General features: G+C 43.1%; 1 protein-coding gene across 2 annotated transcripts; it reads right to left on the minus strand.

The window, feature by feature from the left end:
* Window positions 1-1,223: 1,223 nt before the first annotated feature.
* On the minus strand, window positions 1,224-20,626 carry LOC106599806 (calcineurin B homologous protein 1). Of its 2 annotated transcripts, XM_014191201.2 has the most exons (7): window positions 20,114-20,598; window positions 18,687-18,759; window positions 12,266-12,346; window positions 10,024-10,151; window positions 8,721-8,782; window positions 7,207-7,329; window positions 1,224-4,160 (listed from the first exon to the last, which is right to left on the minus strand). In XM_014191201.2, the coding sequence occupies exons 1-7, from the start codon at window positions 20,178-20,180 to the stop codon at window positions 4,107-4,109; spliced, it is 588 nt and encodes a 195-aa protein (XP_014046676.2). In that variant the 5' UTR covers window positions 20,181-20,598; the 3' UTR covers window positions 1,224-4,106. The 2 variants fall into 2 exon arrangements, with proteins under 2 accessions (XP_014046676.2, XP_045563534.1); XM_045707578.1 differs by lacking the exons at window positions 1,224-4,160; window positions 7,207-7,329 and adding an exon at window positions 7,592-7,702 and having other exon boundaries at window positions 20,114-20,626.
* Window positions 20,627-21,849: the final 1,223 nt, after the last annotated feature.

Consider the following 21,849-nt stretch of genomic DNA (forward strand, 5'->3'; position numbering starts at 1 on the left):
GTAAAAAAAAAAAAAAACACACGTTTTCATTTTCGTCACAAAAATAACAATTTTATACAAGAGTGCATTTTGAGTTGACGTCCTGCACATGCGCAGTTCGGTGATATATAGGACACTTAGACCAAATGACTCATAAGCTTTTTTATTTCGCCAACGTCGCCATGTGTGATCGGATAAACAGCTTTAGCCCATCTTCATACCAAAGATGTGTATAACTAACCTAAGAGACCACAGCCTGTTCACTTCCAAATATGAACAAATGTCATAGAGGGGCAGAACAATTTATTATGTATTTATTTATTTTATTTATCTTGCTCCTTTGCATCCCAGTATCTCTACTTACACATTCATCTTCTGCACATTCTACCATTCCAGTGTTTAATTGCTATATTGTAATTACTTCGCCACTATGGACTATTTATTGCCTTTACCCTCCCTTATCCTACCTTATTTGCTCACTTTGTATATAGACTTTTTCTACTGTATTATTGACTGTATGTTTGTTTATTCCATGTGTAACTCTATGTTGTTGTATGTGTCACACTGCTTTGCTTTATCTTGGCCAGGTCGCAGTTGTAAATGAGAACTTGTTCTCAACTAGCCTACCTGGTTAAATAAAGGTGAAATAAATAAATAAATAAAAAAACAAGCAAGGTGGGCAGAGCCAAGCAACAGCTAGTGAGATCCTATTGGCGCGTTGTTGCATTTATTTGCATATTTCCGTTAGGGAAGGCCTACTATGTGAAGTGCGCCTGTGACGTAACTAAATTTGGACTTCTAAACGACGCAATTTTTTTGGAGGGGAAACTTTGGCAAAAGGGTAAAGTCTCTCTCCATCTTCTCCCACTGCTGCTCACTGGGCTTCCTATCACCACCATATTTGGTAGTGAGTGGAAACGCCAACCAGATGCTATATTACATCCAGCGAAAGGTTCATTTGAGGCTTTTATTTTATTCTGAACTTTTTATTTTATTTAACTAGGCAAGTCAGTTAAGAACATATTTTTTATTTACTATGACGGACCTACCCCCGGGCCAAACAACGGACAAACGCTGGGTTAGTTGCGCGCCGCGCTATGGGACTCCCAATCACGGCCGGTTGTGATACAGCCTGGAATCGAACCAGGGTGTCTGTAGTGACGCCTCAAGCACTGAGACCCCTGCGCCACTCAGGAGTCCATTGCTAAGCTTAGTACAAGGATAAAATATGATATTAGGCCAAATGAAACAAACATAACATTTCATTTTGAGCAAGCATGGTACTTATGTTTCATTTCAATCAAATCAATAAAACCATTTTTACAATTTTGTCCTAACATTTCACAAGATAAAATATATATATTTATAGTACATTTGACTGATGATCACATTTTTGATTAATAAAACTAAAACGGATGAAAAATAAAATATCTACTTCCAGCATCAAGGAGCAGCTGGTGAACCTATAACATTATAATTTAAAAAGACAGACCCACAAACACAGAGCTTAATGTACTCTAATATATTAACATTTTACTGGTTGAAATACATAAGCATACAACAGAAAAAAAAATCTAATGCTCCCCCCCCCCAATACCTCTCCATCAGAAGTACCTGGAACTAACCTGATGATAATCAAAACAATTAAAAACATTGTACAGTGTATATGTTATTAATTCAAGGCTACAATATATCTAGGTTGATTCACAATGACTCTTAATCTTCTATTGATCATGGACAGACCGGTGTGTGTGTGTGTAAATATACTGGTCCTGAGCCTCTGCACCATACAGTCATGAGACCAGAGAGGGTCAGGGCTATGTCTGATACAGTCCAAAATGAAGATCGTTCCAAATGGCACCGTATTCCCAGGATTAGAGGGATATGAGACCCATAGGGCTCTGGTCTAAAGTTGTACACTATATATAGAGAATAGGGTGCTATTTGGGAAATGACCAGGTCACTGGCAGTAGTTAGGTAGGTTCACCCGTAAGACAAATAAAAACTTGATCATTTGGTTCCCATTTGACCCGTATGATATTGACAGATGGGAGCCAAAAACATGATGAACCGAAAATAATAATAAAAAATAAAATAATAATAAATTGAGTCTGTGTATATTAATAGTGAGAGACGCCAAGCTCCAATTGCCAGAGGCAGTTCAGGGTACTGTCCCAAATGGCACCCTATTCCCTACATAGCGCACTCCTGTCAACCAGAGCCCTATTCCCTACATAGTGCACTCCTGTCGACCAGAGCCCTATTCCCTACATAGCGCACTCCTGTCGACCAGAGCCCTATTCCCTACATAGTGCACTCCTGTCGACCAGAGCCCTATTCCCTACATAGTGCACTCCTGTCGACCAGAGCCCTATGGGAATCCTATAGCCCCCAGTCAAAATGAATTCTCCATATAAGGAATAGAGTGCCATTTAGGAAGTAGCCTTGTTTTAGAAAAACAAGTCGTAGCTCAGTGAAGAAGAAGGGACATCGATTCTTGTTAGCGTTAACAACGCCATGCACGTCACTGGAGTGAAATGTCATATATCTGTGTATTCATACTGACAAAGAAAACAGCAACATGTTTCCTCATCATGGAATTGATAAGTTTGCTTAAATAAAAGAGGCAGAATTTCAATTCTGCCCTGGCTAACAATACATCACAATAACAAAGACATACTTTACCATTACATGGAACGACATCTAACAAACAGGTTTAGGTTTAAAAGTCTAGGTTTAAAAAAGGTGGTATAACTCAGAGCCTTGCTAATAAACACAAGTCTATTTTCAACATTGAATGGTCTAAACCATTGAGACCAAACCAAACGTCTGAGAGAAGCCGTAGAGGTGACAACAACATAAAACAACCCAAGGCACGCAAGTATTCCCTTTAGTTTACAGAGCGGTGCAAGGCAGAACAGACAAGAGACTAAATAATACAAACTATAACCTTATCTAACAAATCCTTGGTCAGAGAAAGAGCATAGTACTGTACGGAGGAGGAGGGGGTCAGAGAGAGGGGTCAGAGAGAGAGAGAGAGAGAGAGAGAGAGAGAGAGAGAGAGAGAGAGAGAGGGTCAGAGAGAGAGGGAGGGGTCAGAGATATAGCATAGTACTGTATGGAGGAGGAGGGGGGGTCAGAGAGAGAGGGGTCAGAGATAGTGAGGGGTCAGAGATAGAGGGAGGGGTCAGAGATAGAGGGAGGGGTCAGAGAGAGAGGGAGGGGTCAGAGATATAGCATAGTACTGTATGGAGGAGGAGGGGGGGTCAGAGAGAGAGGGGTCAGAGATAGTGAGGGGTCAGAGATAGTGAGGGGTCAGAGAGAGAGAGAGGGGTCAGAGATATAGCATAGTACTGTATGGTGGAGGAGGGGGGGTCAGAGAGAGAGGGGTCAGAGATATAGCATAGTACTGTATGGTGGAGGAGGGGGGTCAGAGAGAGAGGGGTCAGAGATATAGCATAGTACTGTATGGTGGAGGAGGGGGGGTCAGAGAGAGAGGGGTCAGAGAGAGATATAGCATAGTACTGTATGGAGGAGGAGGGGGGGGTCAGAGATGTAGCATAGAACTGTATGGAGAGGAGGGGGGTCAGAGAGAGAGGGGTCAGAGATAGATATAGCATAGTACTTACTGTATGGTGGAGGAGGGGGGGGTCAGAGATGTAGCATAGTACTGTATGAAGAGGAGGGGTCAGAGATAGAGGGAGGGGTCAGAGTGAGAGGGAGGGGTCAGAGATGTAGCATAGTATTGTATGGAGAGGAGGGGTCAGAGATAGAGGGAGGGGTCAGAGTGAGAGGGAGGGGTCAGAGATGTAGCATAGTACTGTATGAAGAGGAGGGGTCAGAGATAGAGGGAGGGGTCAGAGAGAGAGGGAGGGGTCAGAGATGTAGCATAGTATTGTATGGAGAGGAGGGGTCAGAGATAGAGGGAGGGGTCAGAGTGAGAGGGAGGGGTCAGAGATGTAGCATAGTACTGTATGGTGGAGGAGGAGGTCAGAGATAGAGGGAGGGGTCAGAGAGAGAGGGAGACACAGCTTCGGTCTTGTTCCAGCGGGCATGGTGGTGGTGGTAGTAAAAGGTCCAGCCAATCAGAGAGACAGTCCTGTCAGGAAGTGCAGCCATTCAGTGTCTCAGTGCAGGAAGCGTATGCTCATCTTCTGTTCAACATCTACCTTCTCCAGAACCTGACGAGGCAAAGAACAGCTTCAGTCATTATCCTCAACAACATGCTATTACTTATGGCTCTATATTCTGTCTACTGCTGGCAGCACCGTTTCACCAAGTCAAACTCTGGGTATATGTAAATGTCCTTGGCAAGTAACGGTGGTTCTAATTCTGATTTATTACCATTACATCAGCCGTCAACATTACATTAGCAATCACAATACATAACATACGGCAACATTGCATTACAGTTGACAGTGCATGTCAAAGCAAAAACCAAGCCATGAGGTTTGAAGGAATTGTCTGTAGAGGTCTGAGACAGGATTGTGTTGAGGCACAGATCTGGGGAAAGGGTACCAAAACATGTCTGCAGCATTGAAGGTCCCCGAGAACACAGAGGCCTACATCATTCTTAACCTGTTAGGGATAGGGGGCAGTATTTACACGGCCGGATAAAAAACGTACCCGATTTAATCTGGTTATTACTACTGCCCAGAAACTAGAATATGCATATAATTATTGGCTTTGGATAGAAAACACCCTAAAGTTTCTAAAACTGTTTGAATGGTGTCTGTGAGTATAACAGAACTCATATGGCAGGCAAAAACCTGAGAAGATTCTGTACAGGAAGTGCCCTCTCTGACCATTCCTTGAGCTTCTTGACTCTTTTTATTGAAAACATAGGATCTTTGCTGTAACGTGACACTTCCTACGGCTCCCATAGGCTCTCAGAACCCGGGAAAAAGCTGAATGATGTCGAGGCAGCCCCTGGCTGAAAAACATTAGCGCGTTTGGATAGTGGTCGGTCAGAGTACTATGAGACTGAGGCGCGTGCACGAGGTGACCCCATGTTTTTATTTTCTCTCTCTTTGTACTAAAACACAGATTCCCGGTCGGAATATTATCGCTTTTTTACGAGAAAAATTGCATAAAAATTGATTTTAAACAGTGGTTGACATGCTTCGAAGTACGGTAATGGAATATTTAGAATTTTTTTGTCACGAAACGCGTCGTGCGCATCACCCTTCTTTACACTTCGGATAGTGTCTTGAACGCACGAACAAAACAGAGGATATTTGAACATAACTATGGATTATTTTGAACCAAACCAACATTTGTTATTGAAGTAGAAGTCCTGGGAGTGCATTCTGACGAAGAACAGCAAAGGTAATAACATTTTTCTTATAGTAAATCTGACTTTGGTGAGGGCTAAACTTGGTGGGTGTCTAAATAGCTAGCCCTGTGATGCCGGGCTATCTATTTAGAATATTGCAAAATGTGCTTTCACCGAAAAGCTATTTTAAAATCGGACATAGCGAGTGCATAGAGGAGTTCTGTATCTATAATTCTTAAAATAATTGTTATGTTTTTTGTGAACGTTTATCGTGAGTAATTTAGTAAATTTACCGGAAGTTTGCGGGGGGTATGCTAGTTCTGAACGTCACATGCTAATGTAAAAAGCTGTTTTTTGATATAAATATGAACTTGATTGAACAAAACATGCATGTATTGTATAACATAATGTCCTAAGATTGTCATCTGATGAAGATCATCAAAGGTTAGTGCTGCATTTAACTGTGGTTTGGGTTTATGTGACATTATATGCTAGCTTGAAAAATGGGTGTCTGATTATTTCTGGCTGGGTACTCTGCTGACATAATCTAATGTTTTGCTTTCGTTTTAAAGCCTTTTTGAAATCGGACAGTGTGGTTAGATTAACGAGAGTCTTGTCTTTAAAATGGTGTAAAATAGTCATATGTTTGAGAAATTGAAGTAATAGCATTTCTAAGGTATTTGAATAACGCGCCACGGGATTCCACTGGCTGTTACGTAGGTGGGACAAAATCGTCCCACTGGCCCTAGAGAAGTTAAATGGAAGTTTTGAACCACCAAGACTCTTCCTAGAGCTGGCCGCCTGGCCAAAAACCCGATGGTCACTCTGACAGAGCTCCAGAGTTCCTCTGTGGAGATGGGAGAACCTTCCAGAAGGACATCCATCTCTGCAGCACTCCACCAATCAGGCCTTTTTGGTAAATTGGCCAGACGTGCCTTTTACTGAGAAGTTGCTTCCATGACAGCCCGCTTAGAGTTTGTCAAAAGGCACCTAAAGAACTCTCAGACCATGAGAAACAAGATTCTCTGGTCTGATGAAACCAAGATTGAACTCTTTGGCCTGAATGCCAAGCGTCACGTCTGGAGGAAACCTGTCACCATCCCTACGGTGAAGCATGGTGGTGGCAGCATCATACTGTGGGGATGTTTTTCAGCAGCAGGGAGTGGGAGACTAGTCAGGATCGAGGGGAAGATGAACAGAGCAAAGTACAGAGAGCTCTTTGATGAAAACCTGCTCCAGAGCACTCAGGACCTCAGACTGGGGTGAAGGTTAATCTTCCAACAGGACAACAACCCAAAGAACACAGCCAAGACGTAGTAGTGGCTTCAGGACAAGTCTCTGAATGTCCTTGAGTGGCCCAGCCAGAGCCCTGAATTGAACATCTCTGGAGAGACCTGAAAATAACTGTGCAGCGACACTCCCCATCCAACCTGACAGAGCTTAAGAGGATCTGCAGAGAAGAATGGGAGAAACTCCCCAAATACAGGTGTGCCAAGCTTGTAGCATCATTCCCAAGAAGGCTCGAGGCTGTAAACGCTGCCAAAGGTGCTTCAACAAAGTACTGAGTAAAGGGTCTGAATACTTATGTAAATGTCATATTTACGCCCCCCCCCAACAAAAACTTGTTTTTGCTTTGTAATTATGGGGTATTGTGATGTCATTATGGGGTATTGTGATGTCATTATGGGGTATTGTGATGTCATTATGGGGTATTGTGTGTAGATTGATGAGGGGAAAAAACAATGTAATACATTTTAGAATAAGGCTGTAATGTAACAAAATGTGGAAAAAGTCAAGGGTACTGAATACACTAACTGAACAAATATGAACTGACTTGGCTAACACACTTCTACAAAGTCAGTACTGTAGAACTGACAACAGAATGTATATTCTAGGTTAGTATTAGGTAATGCCCCCCAGGCCCAAACATAAATATGTTGTAATTTTACAACCTTGATGAACTCATTGAAGGAAATGGAGTTGTCTCCGTTCTGGTCGGCCTCCTGGATGGTCCTATCAGCGATGCTGCCCAGCTGCTCGTCAGAGATGTTCACACCAACCATCATCCTGAGAACCTGGAATAAAATCACATTCACACCAACCATCATCCTGAGAACCTGGAATAAAATCACATTCACACCAACCGTCATCCAGAGAACCTGGAATAAATCACATTCACACCAACCATCATCCTGAGAACCTGGAATAAAATCACATTCACACCAACCATCATCCAGAGAACCTGGAATAAATCACATTCACACCAACCGTCATCCAGAGAACCTGGAATAAATCACATTCACACCAACCGTCATCCAGAGAACCTGGAATAAATCACGTTCACACCAACCATCATCCAGAGAACCTGGAATAAATCACATTCACACCAACCATCATCCAGAGAACCTGGAATAAAATCACATTCACACCAACCATCATCCTGAGAACCTGGAATAAAATCATGTTCACACCAACGTTCCCTAGGGTCTAAAGTTAACAGTTTTCTCCAAGTCTTAACAGCAGAGTTGTAAAGTACAAGAGGACATCCTAAATGTACTATACATAAAATGACAAATAATGAGTATAAAGTGAGAGAAGAAGAAAGAAAAAAAATATACTTCAATGTGCTGGTAACATGAAGGATGCAAAAAATGATTCAGGCTTGAAGTTCCTGTGTTAATAAGCTCGAAATGGCACAGTCACGAAGAACGTTTGGCAGCAATGTCGTTTGCAAAACAAGAGATGAGTTTCCACTGAGTCACTGAACCCTGCGATTACAGTGATTGTAGGTCACGTCCCAGACCAGTCACACAGAGAAGAACAACAGGGGTGGATTTATTTATTTCAAAAGTTTATTGGACAAATTCAGGTAGGTCCCTCCTCGTTTTCTTCTGTTTGGTTCCTAGTAATAAAAAATAAAAAAAATAAACACCCCAGGGGTCATAGGGCACTGCATAGCCAATGACATGGGTTAAACAGGAACTAGGATGGGGACAATGTAGTATGACAAAAACAACATTTAGTTGGGGTTGGAAATTTACACAATTGTTTACTGTCCAGGATAAATTCCCTCTCCTTCTCAATGCCAAAAACACTTTGAAATTCCCATAATAAATTATATCCTGAGAAGCAGGGCTCCTGACAAAAATTTTCCTCCTTGTCCGTCTGTGCATTAACTTTAATAGGCTCAAATTACACCATGACATGAGGAACAAACCTAAGGACAATTCTCTTTCTGCCTAAGATCTTATTATTCAGCTCTAGGGTCATTTCCTTCACCAGGGGGACAGATACCTCATTCATGTGTTCCACAACACAACAACATTCAAGCTCCGATTGTTGAATGAGAAAATGGTGTTGAGGTCTGGTATCAAGAGATTAAGTTCCCCCCCCCTCACAAAAAAACAAAGATTTCTAGTGGGGGAACCACGAGATGGTGTAATTTTAACCCTGACTCTATTCTCACCTGTAGCAGCTCATCCCGGGAGATCTTATCATCTCTGTCCAGGTCATACAGCTGGAAAGCAACTGGAAGGGAGAGAACGAGAGACAGGAGAAAGGGGTTTGAGGTCAAATAGTCGTTTTCAAAATACATTTATATCAATCAGATAGGGAAAGAAGAAGAGTCAGTTGGTATATAGTATTCTTACACCAGGAACGCACAATCCCTCCATCAGTGCTCAGACTGTCCGCAATAGGCTGAGAGAGGCTGGACTGAGGGCTTGTAGGCCTGTTGTAAGGCAGGTCCTCACCAGACATCACAGGCAACAATGTTGCCTATGGGCACAAACCCACCGTCGCTGGACCAGACAGGACTGGCAAAAAAGTGTTTTTCACTGACGAGTCGCGGTTTTGTCTCAACAGGGGTGATGGTCGGATTCGCGTTTATCGTCGAAGGAATGAGCGTTACACCGAGGCCTGTACTCTGGAGCAGGATCGATTTGGAGGTGGAGGGTCCGTCATGGTCTGGGGCAGTGTGTCACAGCATCATCGGACTGAGCTTGTTGTCATTGCAGGCAATCTCAACGCTGTGCGTTACAGGGAAGACATCCTCCTCCCTCATGTGGTACCCTTCCTGCAGGCTCACCCTGACATGACCCTCCAGCATGACAATGCCACCAGCCATACTGCTCGTTCTGTGCGTGATTTCCTGCAAGCCAGGAATGTCAGTGTTCTGCCATGGCCAGAGAAGAGATGGGATCTCAATCCCATTGAGCACGTCTGGGACCTGTTCGATTGGAGGGTGAGGGCTAGGGCCATTCCCCCCAGAAATGTCCTGTGAACTTGCAGGTGCCTTGGTGGAAGAGTGGGGTAACATCTCACAGCAAGAACTGGCAAATCTGGTGCAGTCCATGAGGAGGAGATGCACTGCAGTACTTAATGCAGCTGGTGGCCACACCAGATACTGACTGTTACTTTTGATTTTGACCCCCACCCCCTTTGTTCAGGGACACATTATTCAATTTCTGTTAGTCACATGTCTGTGGAACTTGTTCAGTTTATGTCTCAGTTGTTGAATCTTGTTATGTTCATACAAATATTGACACATGTTAAGTTTGCTGAAAATAAACGCAGTTGACAGTGAGAGGACGTTTTTTTTTTTTTTTAGCTGAGTTTAGTTCTCTATAGGAAATTGTCAACTGATCTAGCCTGAGTCCCAGATCTGTTTGTGCCGTCTTGACTCCTTGTCACTCATCATTTATTGTCAAGACACAGCACAAACAGATCTGGGACTCAGGCTAGGACCCCCACCCTCTAATTAGACTTACAGAGCAGCTTATTGGTCCTGCTGTTGAGAGGTTCAGAGGCAGTGGGATCTTTGTTCTTCTCGTTGTCTTCTATAGGACGGAAGTGAGCCAGGGTCCTCATGAAACCCCTGAAGTTCACCTGGTCCTCCCTGAGATAAAAAAAAAAAAACACACACACACACACAGGCGGGACAACAACAATTACATCAACCAACCAGAGGAGCCTTCATAGAGACCGAAGATATTTCTATTTTTAGCTGTATAATTTGCTGAATAGACCTACAGCAAAACAGGTCATTCACATGAGTGGTCATGACTTGAGGTCAGAACACCTTAGACCAATGCTACCTTCTAATATCAGGCTATTCATTGTCGCCCACATGACTAGGGCTGTAGCGGTCATGAATTTATTATTTTTTACCCCCTCCCCCCAGCCGGTAACTGTCATGCAAATAACTGCCGGTCTCACGGTAATTGACCGTTAACTAACAAACATTTAGCATCTCCTGGCTTCCACAGACCTTTGGAACATCTTCATTTTTAAAAGTGACAGACAGACAGACAGACAGACAGACAGACAGACAGACAGACAGACAGACAGACAGACAGACAGACAGACAGACAGACAGACAGACAGACAGACAGACAGACAGACAGACAGACAGACAGACAGACAGACAGACAGACAGACAGACAGACAGACAGACAGACAGACAGACAGACAGACAGACAGACAGACAGACAGACAGACAGACAGACAGACAGACAGACAGACAGACAGACAGACAGACTCATTGACTTATTGGGATGTTCTATTTTAGGCAGATCTAAGGAAACATTATGATATGAAGAAAATGTAGTCTATTTCAGAAGAACGGAATAGCATACTCACTCTGAGTTGTCCTTCTGTTAGGTCCTGATCTGGCTATGTCATATGGCTGTGGGGCTACACTAGTTCATTTAGCAGACAAGATTTGCTTGGAATTACGGCCGTGGCATTATTTTATAGTACAATTGAACACGGCTGAATAAAAGTAGATTTCATGGGGAGTGCGGAAATGCATCTATTCTGTGTTGAGCGGTTAAACAAAGTCAGAATTTGGAACGGGTCCTCCTATAGGATTAAATTACAGTTGATTATGCACCACTAGTTATGATAGAAACCTTAGCATATAGACTGACCAGGTGAATCCAGGTGAACGCTATGATCCCTTATTGATGTCACTTGTTAAATCCACTTCAATTCAGTGTAGAATGAAGTGAAGGAGACAGGTTAAATAATATTTTTTTAAGCCTTGAGACATGGATTGTGTATGTGTACCATTCAGAGGTTAAATGGGCAAGAGAAAATATTTAAGCATCTTTGAACAGGCAATAAAGCACTGAGTACCAGGCCAATAGGACCTGATGGAGGGACAATAGAGCACTGAGTACCAGGCCAATAGGACCTGATGGAGGGACAATAGAGCCCTGAGTACCAGGCCAATAGGACCTGATGGAGGGACAATAGAGCCCTGAGTACCAGGCCATTAGGACCTGATGGAGGGACAATAGAGCCCTGAGTACCAGGCCATTAGGACCTGATGGAGGGACAATAGAGCCCTGAGTACCAGGCTAATAGGACCTGATGGAGGGACAATAGACCATTGAGTACCAGGCCAACAGGACCTGATGGAGGGATAATAGAGCCCTGAGTACCAGGCCAATAGGACCTGATGGAGGGACAATAGAGCCGTGAGTACCAGGCCAATAGCGACTGGCCGTTAGCAAGCTTGGTATGCTACTAATGACCATCAGCGGCATCAGAGCGCCGTTTTGGAGAAGCCTAGTTACTGTGACTCAATGGTCACATGGAATTTGACTGCGGTCATGACTGTTATAAGCCACAGCTAAAATGAATTCGTCTACACACTGGTCGTTTTGGGATTGTAATGATATAGGTCTATCCAAGACTGTTCGTTTTGTGGATTGTAATGATATGGGTCTATCATTATGGGTCTATCATTGCATATGGGTCTATCATTGCATGTTGTTGAAAAACATGAAACTTTCATGTGAATTTCAAAGACCAGCACAACCGGTCATACACACTTAAACTTTAAATGCATTACAATATAAATAGATTGTTAATGTAGACTCAAACAAAGGAATGTTTACTGTATGCTTAACGTACATTACTAAATGGTTTGTTCTTGTGGTGAGTGACTCGAGTCAAAGCTATGTGCATCTTTAAAGAAATCAGTGAAGGACAGAGACAACTCACCCCTCAGGAAAGAAGGCATTGATGATTCTGTCTCCCAGAGGATTGATAGCCAACTCTGGGATCCGCTGGAAATCTTCCCGACTTCACAAACAACAGGAGAGGAGAGGAGTTAGAATTTACTCAATGACAACAAAGGGAACTTTGGACTCTTTTCCAAGGCCGCGTTTACACAGGCAGCCCAATTCTGATCTTCCCCCCGCCCAACTAATAGGTCTTTTGACCAATCACATCAGATCTTTTTCAGTGCTGATCGGATTGGTCAAAAGACCAATTAGTGAAACATATATCAGAATTGGGCTGCCTGTTTAAAACGCAGCCTATAAGTTTGACCCCACTTCCAATCACACACACGATGGATCACAGACCAGCAGATGAGTGGACAGATACTGATATCACTCTGGGTAATGTCTTGTTGAAACGATATGACATATCACTCTGGGTAATGTCTTGTTGAAACGATATGACATATCACTCTGGGTAATGTCTTGTTGAAACGATATGACATATCACTCTGGGTAATGTCTTGTTGAAACGATATGACATATCACTCTGGGTAATGTCTTGTTGAAACGATATGACATATCACTCTGGGTAATGTCTTGTTGAAACGATATGACATATCACTCTGGGTAATGTCTTGTTGAAACGATATGACATATCACTCTAGGTAATGTCTTGTTGAAACGATATGACATATCACTCTGGGTAATGTCTTGTTGAAACGATATGACATATCACTCTGGGTAATGTCTTGTTGAAACGATATGACATATCACTCTGGGTAATGTCTTGTTGAAACGATATGACATATCACTCTGGGTAATTTCTTGTTGAAATTATATACAGTATAAGTCGGGAGTTTATATACACTTTGGTTGGAGTCGTTAAAACTCGTTATTCAACCACTCCACAAATTTCTTGTTAACAAACTATAGTTTTGGCAAGTCGGTTTGTGCAGGACACACGTCATTTTTCCAACAATTCTTTACAGACGGATCATTTCACTGTATCACAATTCCAGTGGGTAAGAAGTTTACATACACGAAGTTGACTGTGCCTTTAAACAGCTTGGAAAATTCCAGAAAATTATGTCATGGCTTTGGAAGCTTCTGATAGGCTAATTGACATCATTTGAGCCTATTGGTGGTGTACCTGTGAATGTGTTTCAAGGCCTACCTTCAAACTCAGTGGCTCTTTGCTTGACATCATGGGAAAATCAAAAGAAATCAGCCAAGACCTCAGAAAAGAAATTATAGACCTCCACAAGTCTGGTTCATCCTTGGGAGCAATTTCCAAACGCCTGAAGGTACCACGTTCATCTGTACAAACAATAGTACGCAAGTATAAACACCACAGGACCACGCAGCCGTCATACCGCTCAGGAAGGAGACGCGTTCTGTCTCCTAGAGATGAACATACTTTGGTGCGAAAAGTGCAAATCAAACCCAGACCAGCAGCAAAGGGCCTTGTGCAGATGCTGAAGGAAACAGGTACAAAAGTATCTATATCCACAGTAAAACGAGTCCTATATCAACATAATCTGAAAGGCCGCTCAGCAAGGAAGCTGATCCAAAACCGCCATAAAAAGCCAGACTACGGTTTGCAACTGCTCATGGGGACAAAGATCGTACATTTTGGAGAAATGTCCTCTGGTCTGATGAAACAAAAATAGAACTGTTTGGCCATAATGACCATCGTTATGTTTGGAGGAAAAAGGGGGAGGCTTGCACACCGAAGAACACCATCCCAACCGTGAAGCACGGGGGTGGCAGCATCATGTTGTGGGGGTGCTTTGCTGCAGGAGGGACTGGTGCACTTCACAAAATAGATGGCATCATGAGGAGAAAAATTCTGTGGATATATTGAAGCAACATCTCAAGACATCAGTCAGGACGTTAAATCTTGGTCGCAAATGGGTCTTCGAAATGGACAATGACCCCAAGTATACTTTCAAAGTTGTGGCAAAATGGCTTAAGGACAACAAAGTCAAGGTATTGGAGTGGCCATCATAAAGCCCTGACCTCAATCCCATAGAAAATTTGTGGGCAGAACTGAAAAAGCGTGTGCGAGCATGGAGGCCTACAAACCTGACTCAGTTACACCAGCTCTGTCAGGAGGAATGGGCCAAAATTCACCCAACTTATTGTGGGAAGCTTGTGGAAGGCTACCCGAAACATTTGACCCAAGTTATACAATTTAAAGGCAATGCTACTAAATACTAATTGAGTGCATGTAAACTTCTGACCCATTGGGAATGTGATGAAAGAAATAAAAGCTGAAATAAATAATTTTCTCTACTATTATTCTGACATTTCAAATTCTTAAAATAAAATGGTGATCCTAACTGACCTAACACTGGGAATTTTAACTAGGATTAAATGACAGGAATTGTGAAAAACTGAGTTTAAACGTATTTGGCTAACGTGTATGTAAACTTCCGACTTCAACTGTATGCCACTCTGGGTAATGTCTAGTTAAAATTATATGATATGCCACTGGGTAATGTTTTGTTGAAACGATATCTCCACTGCTAGCCCCACTGTATACCCCAATACCGACTGGATGCTAGCCCCACTGTATACCCCAATACCGACTGGATGCTAGCCCCACTGTACACCCCAATATAGACCATGCTAGCTCCACTGTATACCCCAATATAGACCATGCTAGCTCCACTGTATACCCCAATATAGACCATGCTAGCTCCACTGTATACCCCAATATAGACCATGCTAGCTCCACTGTATACTCCAATATAGACTGCATGCTAGCTCCACTGTATACTCCAATATAGACTGCATGCTAGCTCCACTGTATACCCCAATATAGACTGCATGCTAGCTCCACTGTACACCCCAATATAGACTGCATGCTAGCTCCACTGTACACCCCAATATAGACTGCATGCTAGCTCCACTGTACACCCCAATATAGACCATGCTAGCTCCACTGTATACCCCAATATAGACCATGCTAGCTCCACTGTATACCCCAATATCGACCATGCTAGCTCCACTGTATACCCCAATATCGACCATGCTAGCTCCACTGTATACCCCAATATCGACCATGCTAGCTCCACTGTATACCCCAATATCGACCATGCTAGCTCCACTGTATACCCCAATATCGACCATGCTAGCTCCACTGTATACCCCAATATCGACCATGCTAGCTCCACTGTATACCCCAATATCGACCATGCTCGCTCCACTGTATACCCCAATATCGACCATGCTCGCTCCACTGTATACCCCAATATAGACCATGCTAGCTCCACTGTATACCCCAATATCGACCATGCTCGCTCCACTGTATACCCCAATATAGACCATGCTAGCTCCACTGTATACCCCAATATCGACCATGCTCGCTCCACTGTATACCCCAATATCGACCATGCTCGCTCCACTGTATACCCCAATGTAGACCATGCTCGCTCCACTGTATACCCCAATATAGACTGCATGCTAGCTCCACTGTATACCCCAATATAGACTGCATGCTAGCTCCACTGTATACCCCAATATAGACTGCATGCTAGCTCCACTGTATACCCCAATATAGACCATGCTAGCTCCACTGTATACCCCAATATAGACCATGCTAGCTCCACTGTATACCCCAATATAGACCATGCTAGCTCCACTGTATACCCCAATATAGACAATGCTAGCTCCACTGACGTGTACATGACGTGGCTGTAGTGTTGTGGCAACTGATGAATGATTAAGACAAGTCACCTTGGATTCACCAAACCAGCTTTAAAAATCAGGCCCAGCCCCACTGTATATCCCAATACAGACTGGATGCTTCATTGAGAGGACACAGAAAACCCACACTTGTTTTGTGTAACCAGACAAAGTGGTGCGGTTACATTTCAGTATTATATCTGGTTAAATGACCCCCACCCAGTTTAACTTCTTACGACACCAATCCTGTTAGGTGGCAGTATTTTCACTTTCGGATGAAATACGTGCCCATATTAAACTGCCTCCTACTCAGGCCCAGAAGCTAGGATATGCATATTATTAGTAGATTTGGATAGAAAACACTCGGAAGTTCCTAAAACTGTTTGAATGATGTCTGTGAGTATAACAGAACTCATATGGCAGGCAAAAACCTGAGAACAATCCAACCAGGAAGTGTGGAAATCGTAGTAGTGACATAATTTCATAGACTGGATAAATGGGGTTAATGTGTGGCTTGAATCCAGGAGGTTTCTTTCTGCATAGTGGGTGAAAACTATGGAGCCTAGTCCACTCAGAGAGAGAGAGAGAACAGAGCTGGAGTTGAACTGTAATGGGATTAAAAGTGACTGTTTGTTTTTCCTCTGAAGGTCAGCGAGCAATCGAGAACTCAAGAGGTCAATCACACTGTCTTCCATGTCTGTTTGCAATGTAGTGTTTATTTGCTGTCACTCACACATGCACTAGATGTGGAAATAAAAGGACTACATAGTGATGGTCCGTGACACGCAAGAGCTGCTGTTCATATCGGAAACAGTCTTGTCAGACTCAGGTCAAAACAACCTGGTTCTTCTAGACACAGCTTACCCAATGACTGACACACACACACACACACACACACACACACACACACACACACACACACACACACACACACACACACACACACACACACACACACACACACACACACACACACACACACACACACACACACACACACACACACACACACCCCCCTAGTATGGGTAGTAGGGTACTGCAGGCAACGCCCGAGCCAAGAGTGATGCATCTTGGGAAGCCTCTTGACCAAAGGAGTATTGTGTTCACAGACCAGAGGTCGAGGTGACAACCTTCAAAATCACATCAGCTCAGAACATTCTGTCTTTACATGGTCACATGCCTCTAAAGCGATACTCACTGGCATGGAGGCATACTGTGTTCTTACACACATTGCCAAATTTCCTCTGACGGTCATAGAGAAGTAATGTGGGCACGAAAGGCAATCATGAACACAGCACAAGTAAATGTCTTACAGCTGTCTCACATCCTCAATACTCTCTTCGTTTGTGGTTAGATTCCATAACCAATAGAACAGCAGCTATTGGCATAAATCAACTATTTTCTATTGGACAAAATTAGCTCTCATTTAAATGAACTGTAAATAATTTACAATGCCTACCTAGGGCTGGGAATTCCCAGGAACCTCAACGTAGGATATTATCACCATACGTAGGTGCTGTTACGATATGAATTCTGATTCTATATGAATAGTGATTCTACATGAATAGTGATTCTATATGATTCTATATGATTAATGATTCTACATGAATAGTGATTCTACATGAATAGTGATTCTACATGTATAGTGATTCTACATGAATAGTGATTCTACATGTATAGTGATTCTACATGTATAGTGATTCTACATGATTAGTGATTCTACATGATTAGTGATTCTATATGAATAGTGATTCTACATGTATAGTGATTCTACACGTATAGTGATTCTACATGTATAGTGATTCTACATGTATAGTGATTCTACACGTATAGTGATTCTAAATGTATAGTGATTCTACTTGTATTCTGATTCTATATGAATTGCGATTCGATACTGTGATTTGATGTTCCAAACATATTGCTCGCTATATCTGCTGTAGAGAGACAAGAGAGAGCATAAGAAAAGAAAATAAGGGAAATAAGTGCTGAAAACATGTCTCACTATTTAAAACGATGGAGAACAAGCTATAGGATTAAAAATAGCTGAGTTTTGGCTAACACTACCTACAGTTGCAAACTATATATACACATTTTAAAACAATATTTGGAGTCAAATATCAATTTAATATCATCCAAAAAATAATATTGCAACTATGGATTTTTCCCCTCGCACAGAGAGTCAGAGGACATCACAAATTCCCCTTTTCCACCTTTCAGTGTAGGCCTATTGTGTCGTGGCTATGACTTGAGTGTTTGGCTGTAAGTCTGAGGGTGTGTTTGTAAATTCAATCTGGAATGCAAGAGAGCGTTCAGAAAGCGCTCTGGGCGTTGGTAAATTCAGAGCTTTTCGCTCTCTGAGGCGTTCAGAAAGCACACTGGACACTCTGGCCAAGGATTTGGGTTGATCCAATCGTTCTGACCTCACAACGGCAGTCAAGCACCCAAGCTAACAGGCTAACGTTGGCTAGCTACTTCCAGACACAATACTTCACTCTGACCATTTTACTCCGACGTTTACTGACACCGGCCAAATTCAACGGGTGTTGAGTGTTCGTAAACTCATCGGTTATTCTGCCCTCTGGGGCACTCAGACAAGAGTGCTCTGAAAATCAGAGTAGACAGCCAGAGCGAATTTACGAAAGCACCCTGAGTGTTTCATCAAGCTTGTTGTGTGTGTGTGTGTGTGTGTGTGTCCCAGTGGCATTGCATGATGGGGCTGCTGTCTGTACCTGAGCGTGCCGTTCTCTCCTTTGTCCAAGCTGGTAAAGCGACTGTAGAGCCGGGTGATCTGACTGTGGGAAACTGCAAAGAAACACACCATGTTAGTGACAGGATTGTTGGGATCATGCTTTTAAAAAAGGCCTCAGGTCTCAGTGTACAAACAACATTTGTACACAGGACTACGATAATGTAAAGGAGTAAGAGATTGATAGCATGTCCATACTTTGTCAGTAGTTTGTTTAGTTGTTGTGATCCACTGGATGTAATGACTGAGTAGAGCTTTCTCTGGTTACAATAATGACATGGCTCTGTTCAAGTCACAGATCAGGAAAAACAGCAGAGAAACCCAAAACTCACCGTCACTAGGCATAACATACCACAACACCAATATACAGACACTACATGACCAAAAGTATGTGGACACCTTCTCGTCGAACATCTCATTCTAAAATCATGGGCATTATTATGGAGTTGGTCCCCCCTTTGCTGCTATAACAGCCTCCACTCTTCTGGGAAGGCTTTCCACTACATGTTGGAACATTGCTGTGGGGGACTTGTTTCCATTCAGCCACAAGAGCATTAGTGAGGTCGGGTACTGAAACAGGAAAGGGCCTTCCTCAAACTGTTGCCACAAAGTCATTGTATGCTGTAGCGTTAAAATTTCCCTTCACTGGAACTAAGGGGACTAGCCTGAACCATGAAAAACAGCCCCAGACCATTATTTTCTCATTCACCAAACTTTACAGTTGGCACTACGCATTGGGGCAGGTAGCGTTCTCCAAACCCAGATTCGTCCGTCGGAGTGGCAGATGGTGAAGCGTGATTCATCACTCCAAAGAACCCATTTCCACTGCTCCAAAGTCAAATGGCGGCGAGCTTTACATCACTGCAGCCGACGCTTGGCATTGAGCATGGTGATCTTATGCTCGTGTGCGGCTGTTCGGCCATGGAAACCCATTTCATGAAGCTCCCGATGAACAGTTATTGTGCTGATGTTGCTTCCAGAGGCAGTTTGGAACCCGGTAGTGAGTGTTGCAACCGATCGGTCTTGCTCCTTGACGTTTCCACTTCACAATAACAGCACTTACAGCTGACCGGGGAAGCTCTAGCAGGGAATACATTTGACAAACTGACTTGATGGAAATGTGTAATCCTAGCTCTTCAGTATGGGCCATTCTACTGCCAATGTTTACCTATAAAGATTGTATGGCGGTGTGCTCGATTTAATACACCTGTCAGCAACGGGTGTGGCTGAAATAGGCGAATCCACTCATTTGAAGGGGTGTCCACATACTTTTGTATATATAGTTTAACTAGTTATGTGAAATAGCAACGTGCTTTGATATTACAAGATAGTGAGAGTTTGTCATTAACGACTAGTTGGCCCCACACAAACACAAACACGCTTTGGTAAAAGTGGAAAACTCAAACTCACAGCCTGTCTCCTTTTTGATTTCTTCAATCTCCTCTTCTCTCAGTAATGTCGATGCTCTGGATCCCATTGTAAAGTCCTTCCTTCACAACAAAATATAAAAATGCCTAACGACGCTAACAAGTTTGACGCGGTTTCGAAGAGATTTGTTAGCTAACGTTAGCCGATTCGTGCTAGCTAGCGGAAGAAAACAAACAAAAAAACTGGATACACGAAACAAGCTAGCAATTTCGTAACGTTACGATAGTCAACGTTGAATTCAACTGTCTACCGTTAATCATTTCCTTGTAATCGGTTTTTGTTGTTGTGATTATTCCGAGTTAGCCCTGGGAAACAGCCGATGGGACAGCTGTCAGTTTGCTCTGTTCAACACTATGGAGAGAGAGAACAGGGTCAGTTTGCTCTGTTCAACACTACGGAGAGAGGACAGGGTCAGTTTGTTCTGTTCAACACTACTGTTCAACACTACGGAGAGAGGACAGGGTCAGTTTGTTCTGTTCAACACTACGGAGAGAGGACAGGGTCAGTTTGCTCTGTTCAACACTACGGAGAGAGGACAGGGTCAGTTTGTTCTGTTCAACACTACTGTTCAACACTACGGAGAGAGGACAGGGTCAGTTTGTTCTGTTCAACACTACGGAGAGAGGACAGGGTCAGTTTGCTCTGTTCAACACTACGGAGAGAGGACAGGGTCAGTTTGCTCTGTTCAACACTACGGAGAGAGGACAGGGTCAGTTTGCTCTGTTCAACACTACGGAGAGAGGACAGGGTCAGTTTGCTCTGTTCAACACTACGGAGAGAGGACAGGGTCAGTTTGCTCTGTTCAACACTACGGAGAGAGGACAGGGTCAGTTTGCTCTGTTCAACACTACGGAGAGAGGACAGGGTCAGTTTGCTCTGCTCAACACTACGGAGAGAGGACAGGGTCAGTTTGCTCTGCTCAACACTACGGAGAGAGGACAGGGTCAGTTTGCTCTGCTCAACACTACGGAGAGAGGACAGGGTCAGTTTGCTCTGTTCAACACTACGGAGAGAGGACAGGGTCAGTTTGCTCTGTTCAACACTACGGAGAGAGAACAGGGTCAGTTTGCTCTGTTCAACACTACGGAGAGAGAACAGGGTCAGTTTGCTCTGTTCAACACTACGGAGAGAGAACAGGGTCAGTTTGCTCTGCTCAACACTACGGAGAGAGAACAGGGTCAGTTTGCTCTGTTCAACACTACGGAGAGAGAACAGGGTCAGTTTGCTCTGCTCAACACTACGGAGAGAGAACAGGGTCAGTTTGCTCTGCTCAACACTACGGAGAGAGAACAGGGTCAGTTTGCTCTGTTCAACACTATGGAGAGAGGACAGGGTCACGCCTGATGCCCAGATTCATGACGTGAGTCGAATAGGGACGAAATTATTCATTTTCCTACATAATTATAAATAAGATTTTTTGTCAGAGTGATTACAATTGCACTAGAATTGTTTATTTTTTCAATTATTATTTGTTTAATATTTTTTGTTTGTTCCAGTATTTTCTCATTAATACCTGCGTTCTGTTTTGCTGTAATGTTTTGATGTAAGAATGTAAATTGTTGATCTGTATTTTGAATTAATAATAATAAAAACATTTAAAAAAGAGACCAAATGATTCGGTTCAGTCAGTCGTCCCGATGAGCACTTCAACGCTGCGATTGGGTTGGTCTTCATTTAAGGTTAGAGTTATGCATAAGTTTAGCAGTGTGGTTAAACTC

This window comes from Salmo salar, chromosome ssa01, assembly GCF_905237065.1.
Source record: "Salmo salar chromosome ssa01, Ssal_v3.1, whole genome shotgun sequence".
Lineage (NCBI taxonomy): Eukaryota > Metazoa > Chordata > Actinopteri > Salmoniformes > Salmonidae > Salmo > Salmo salar.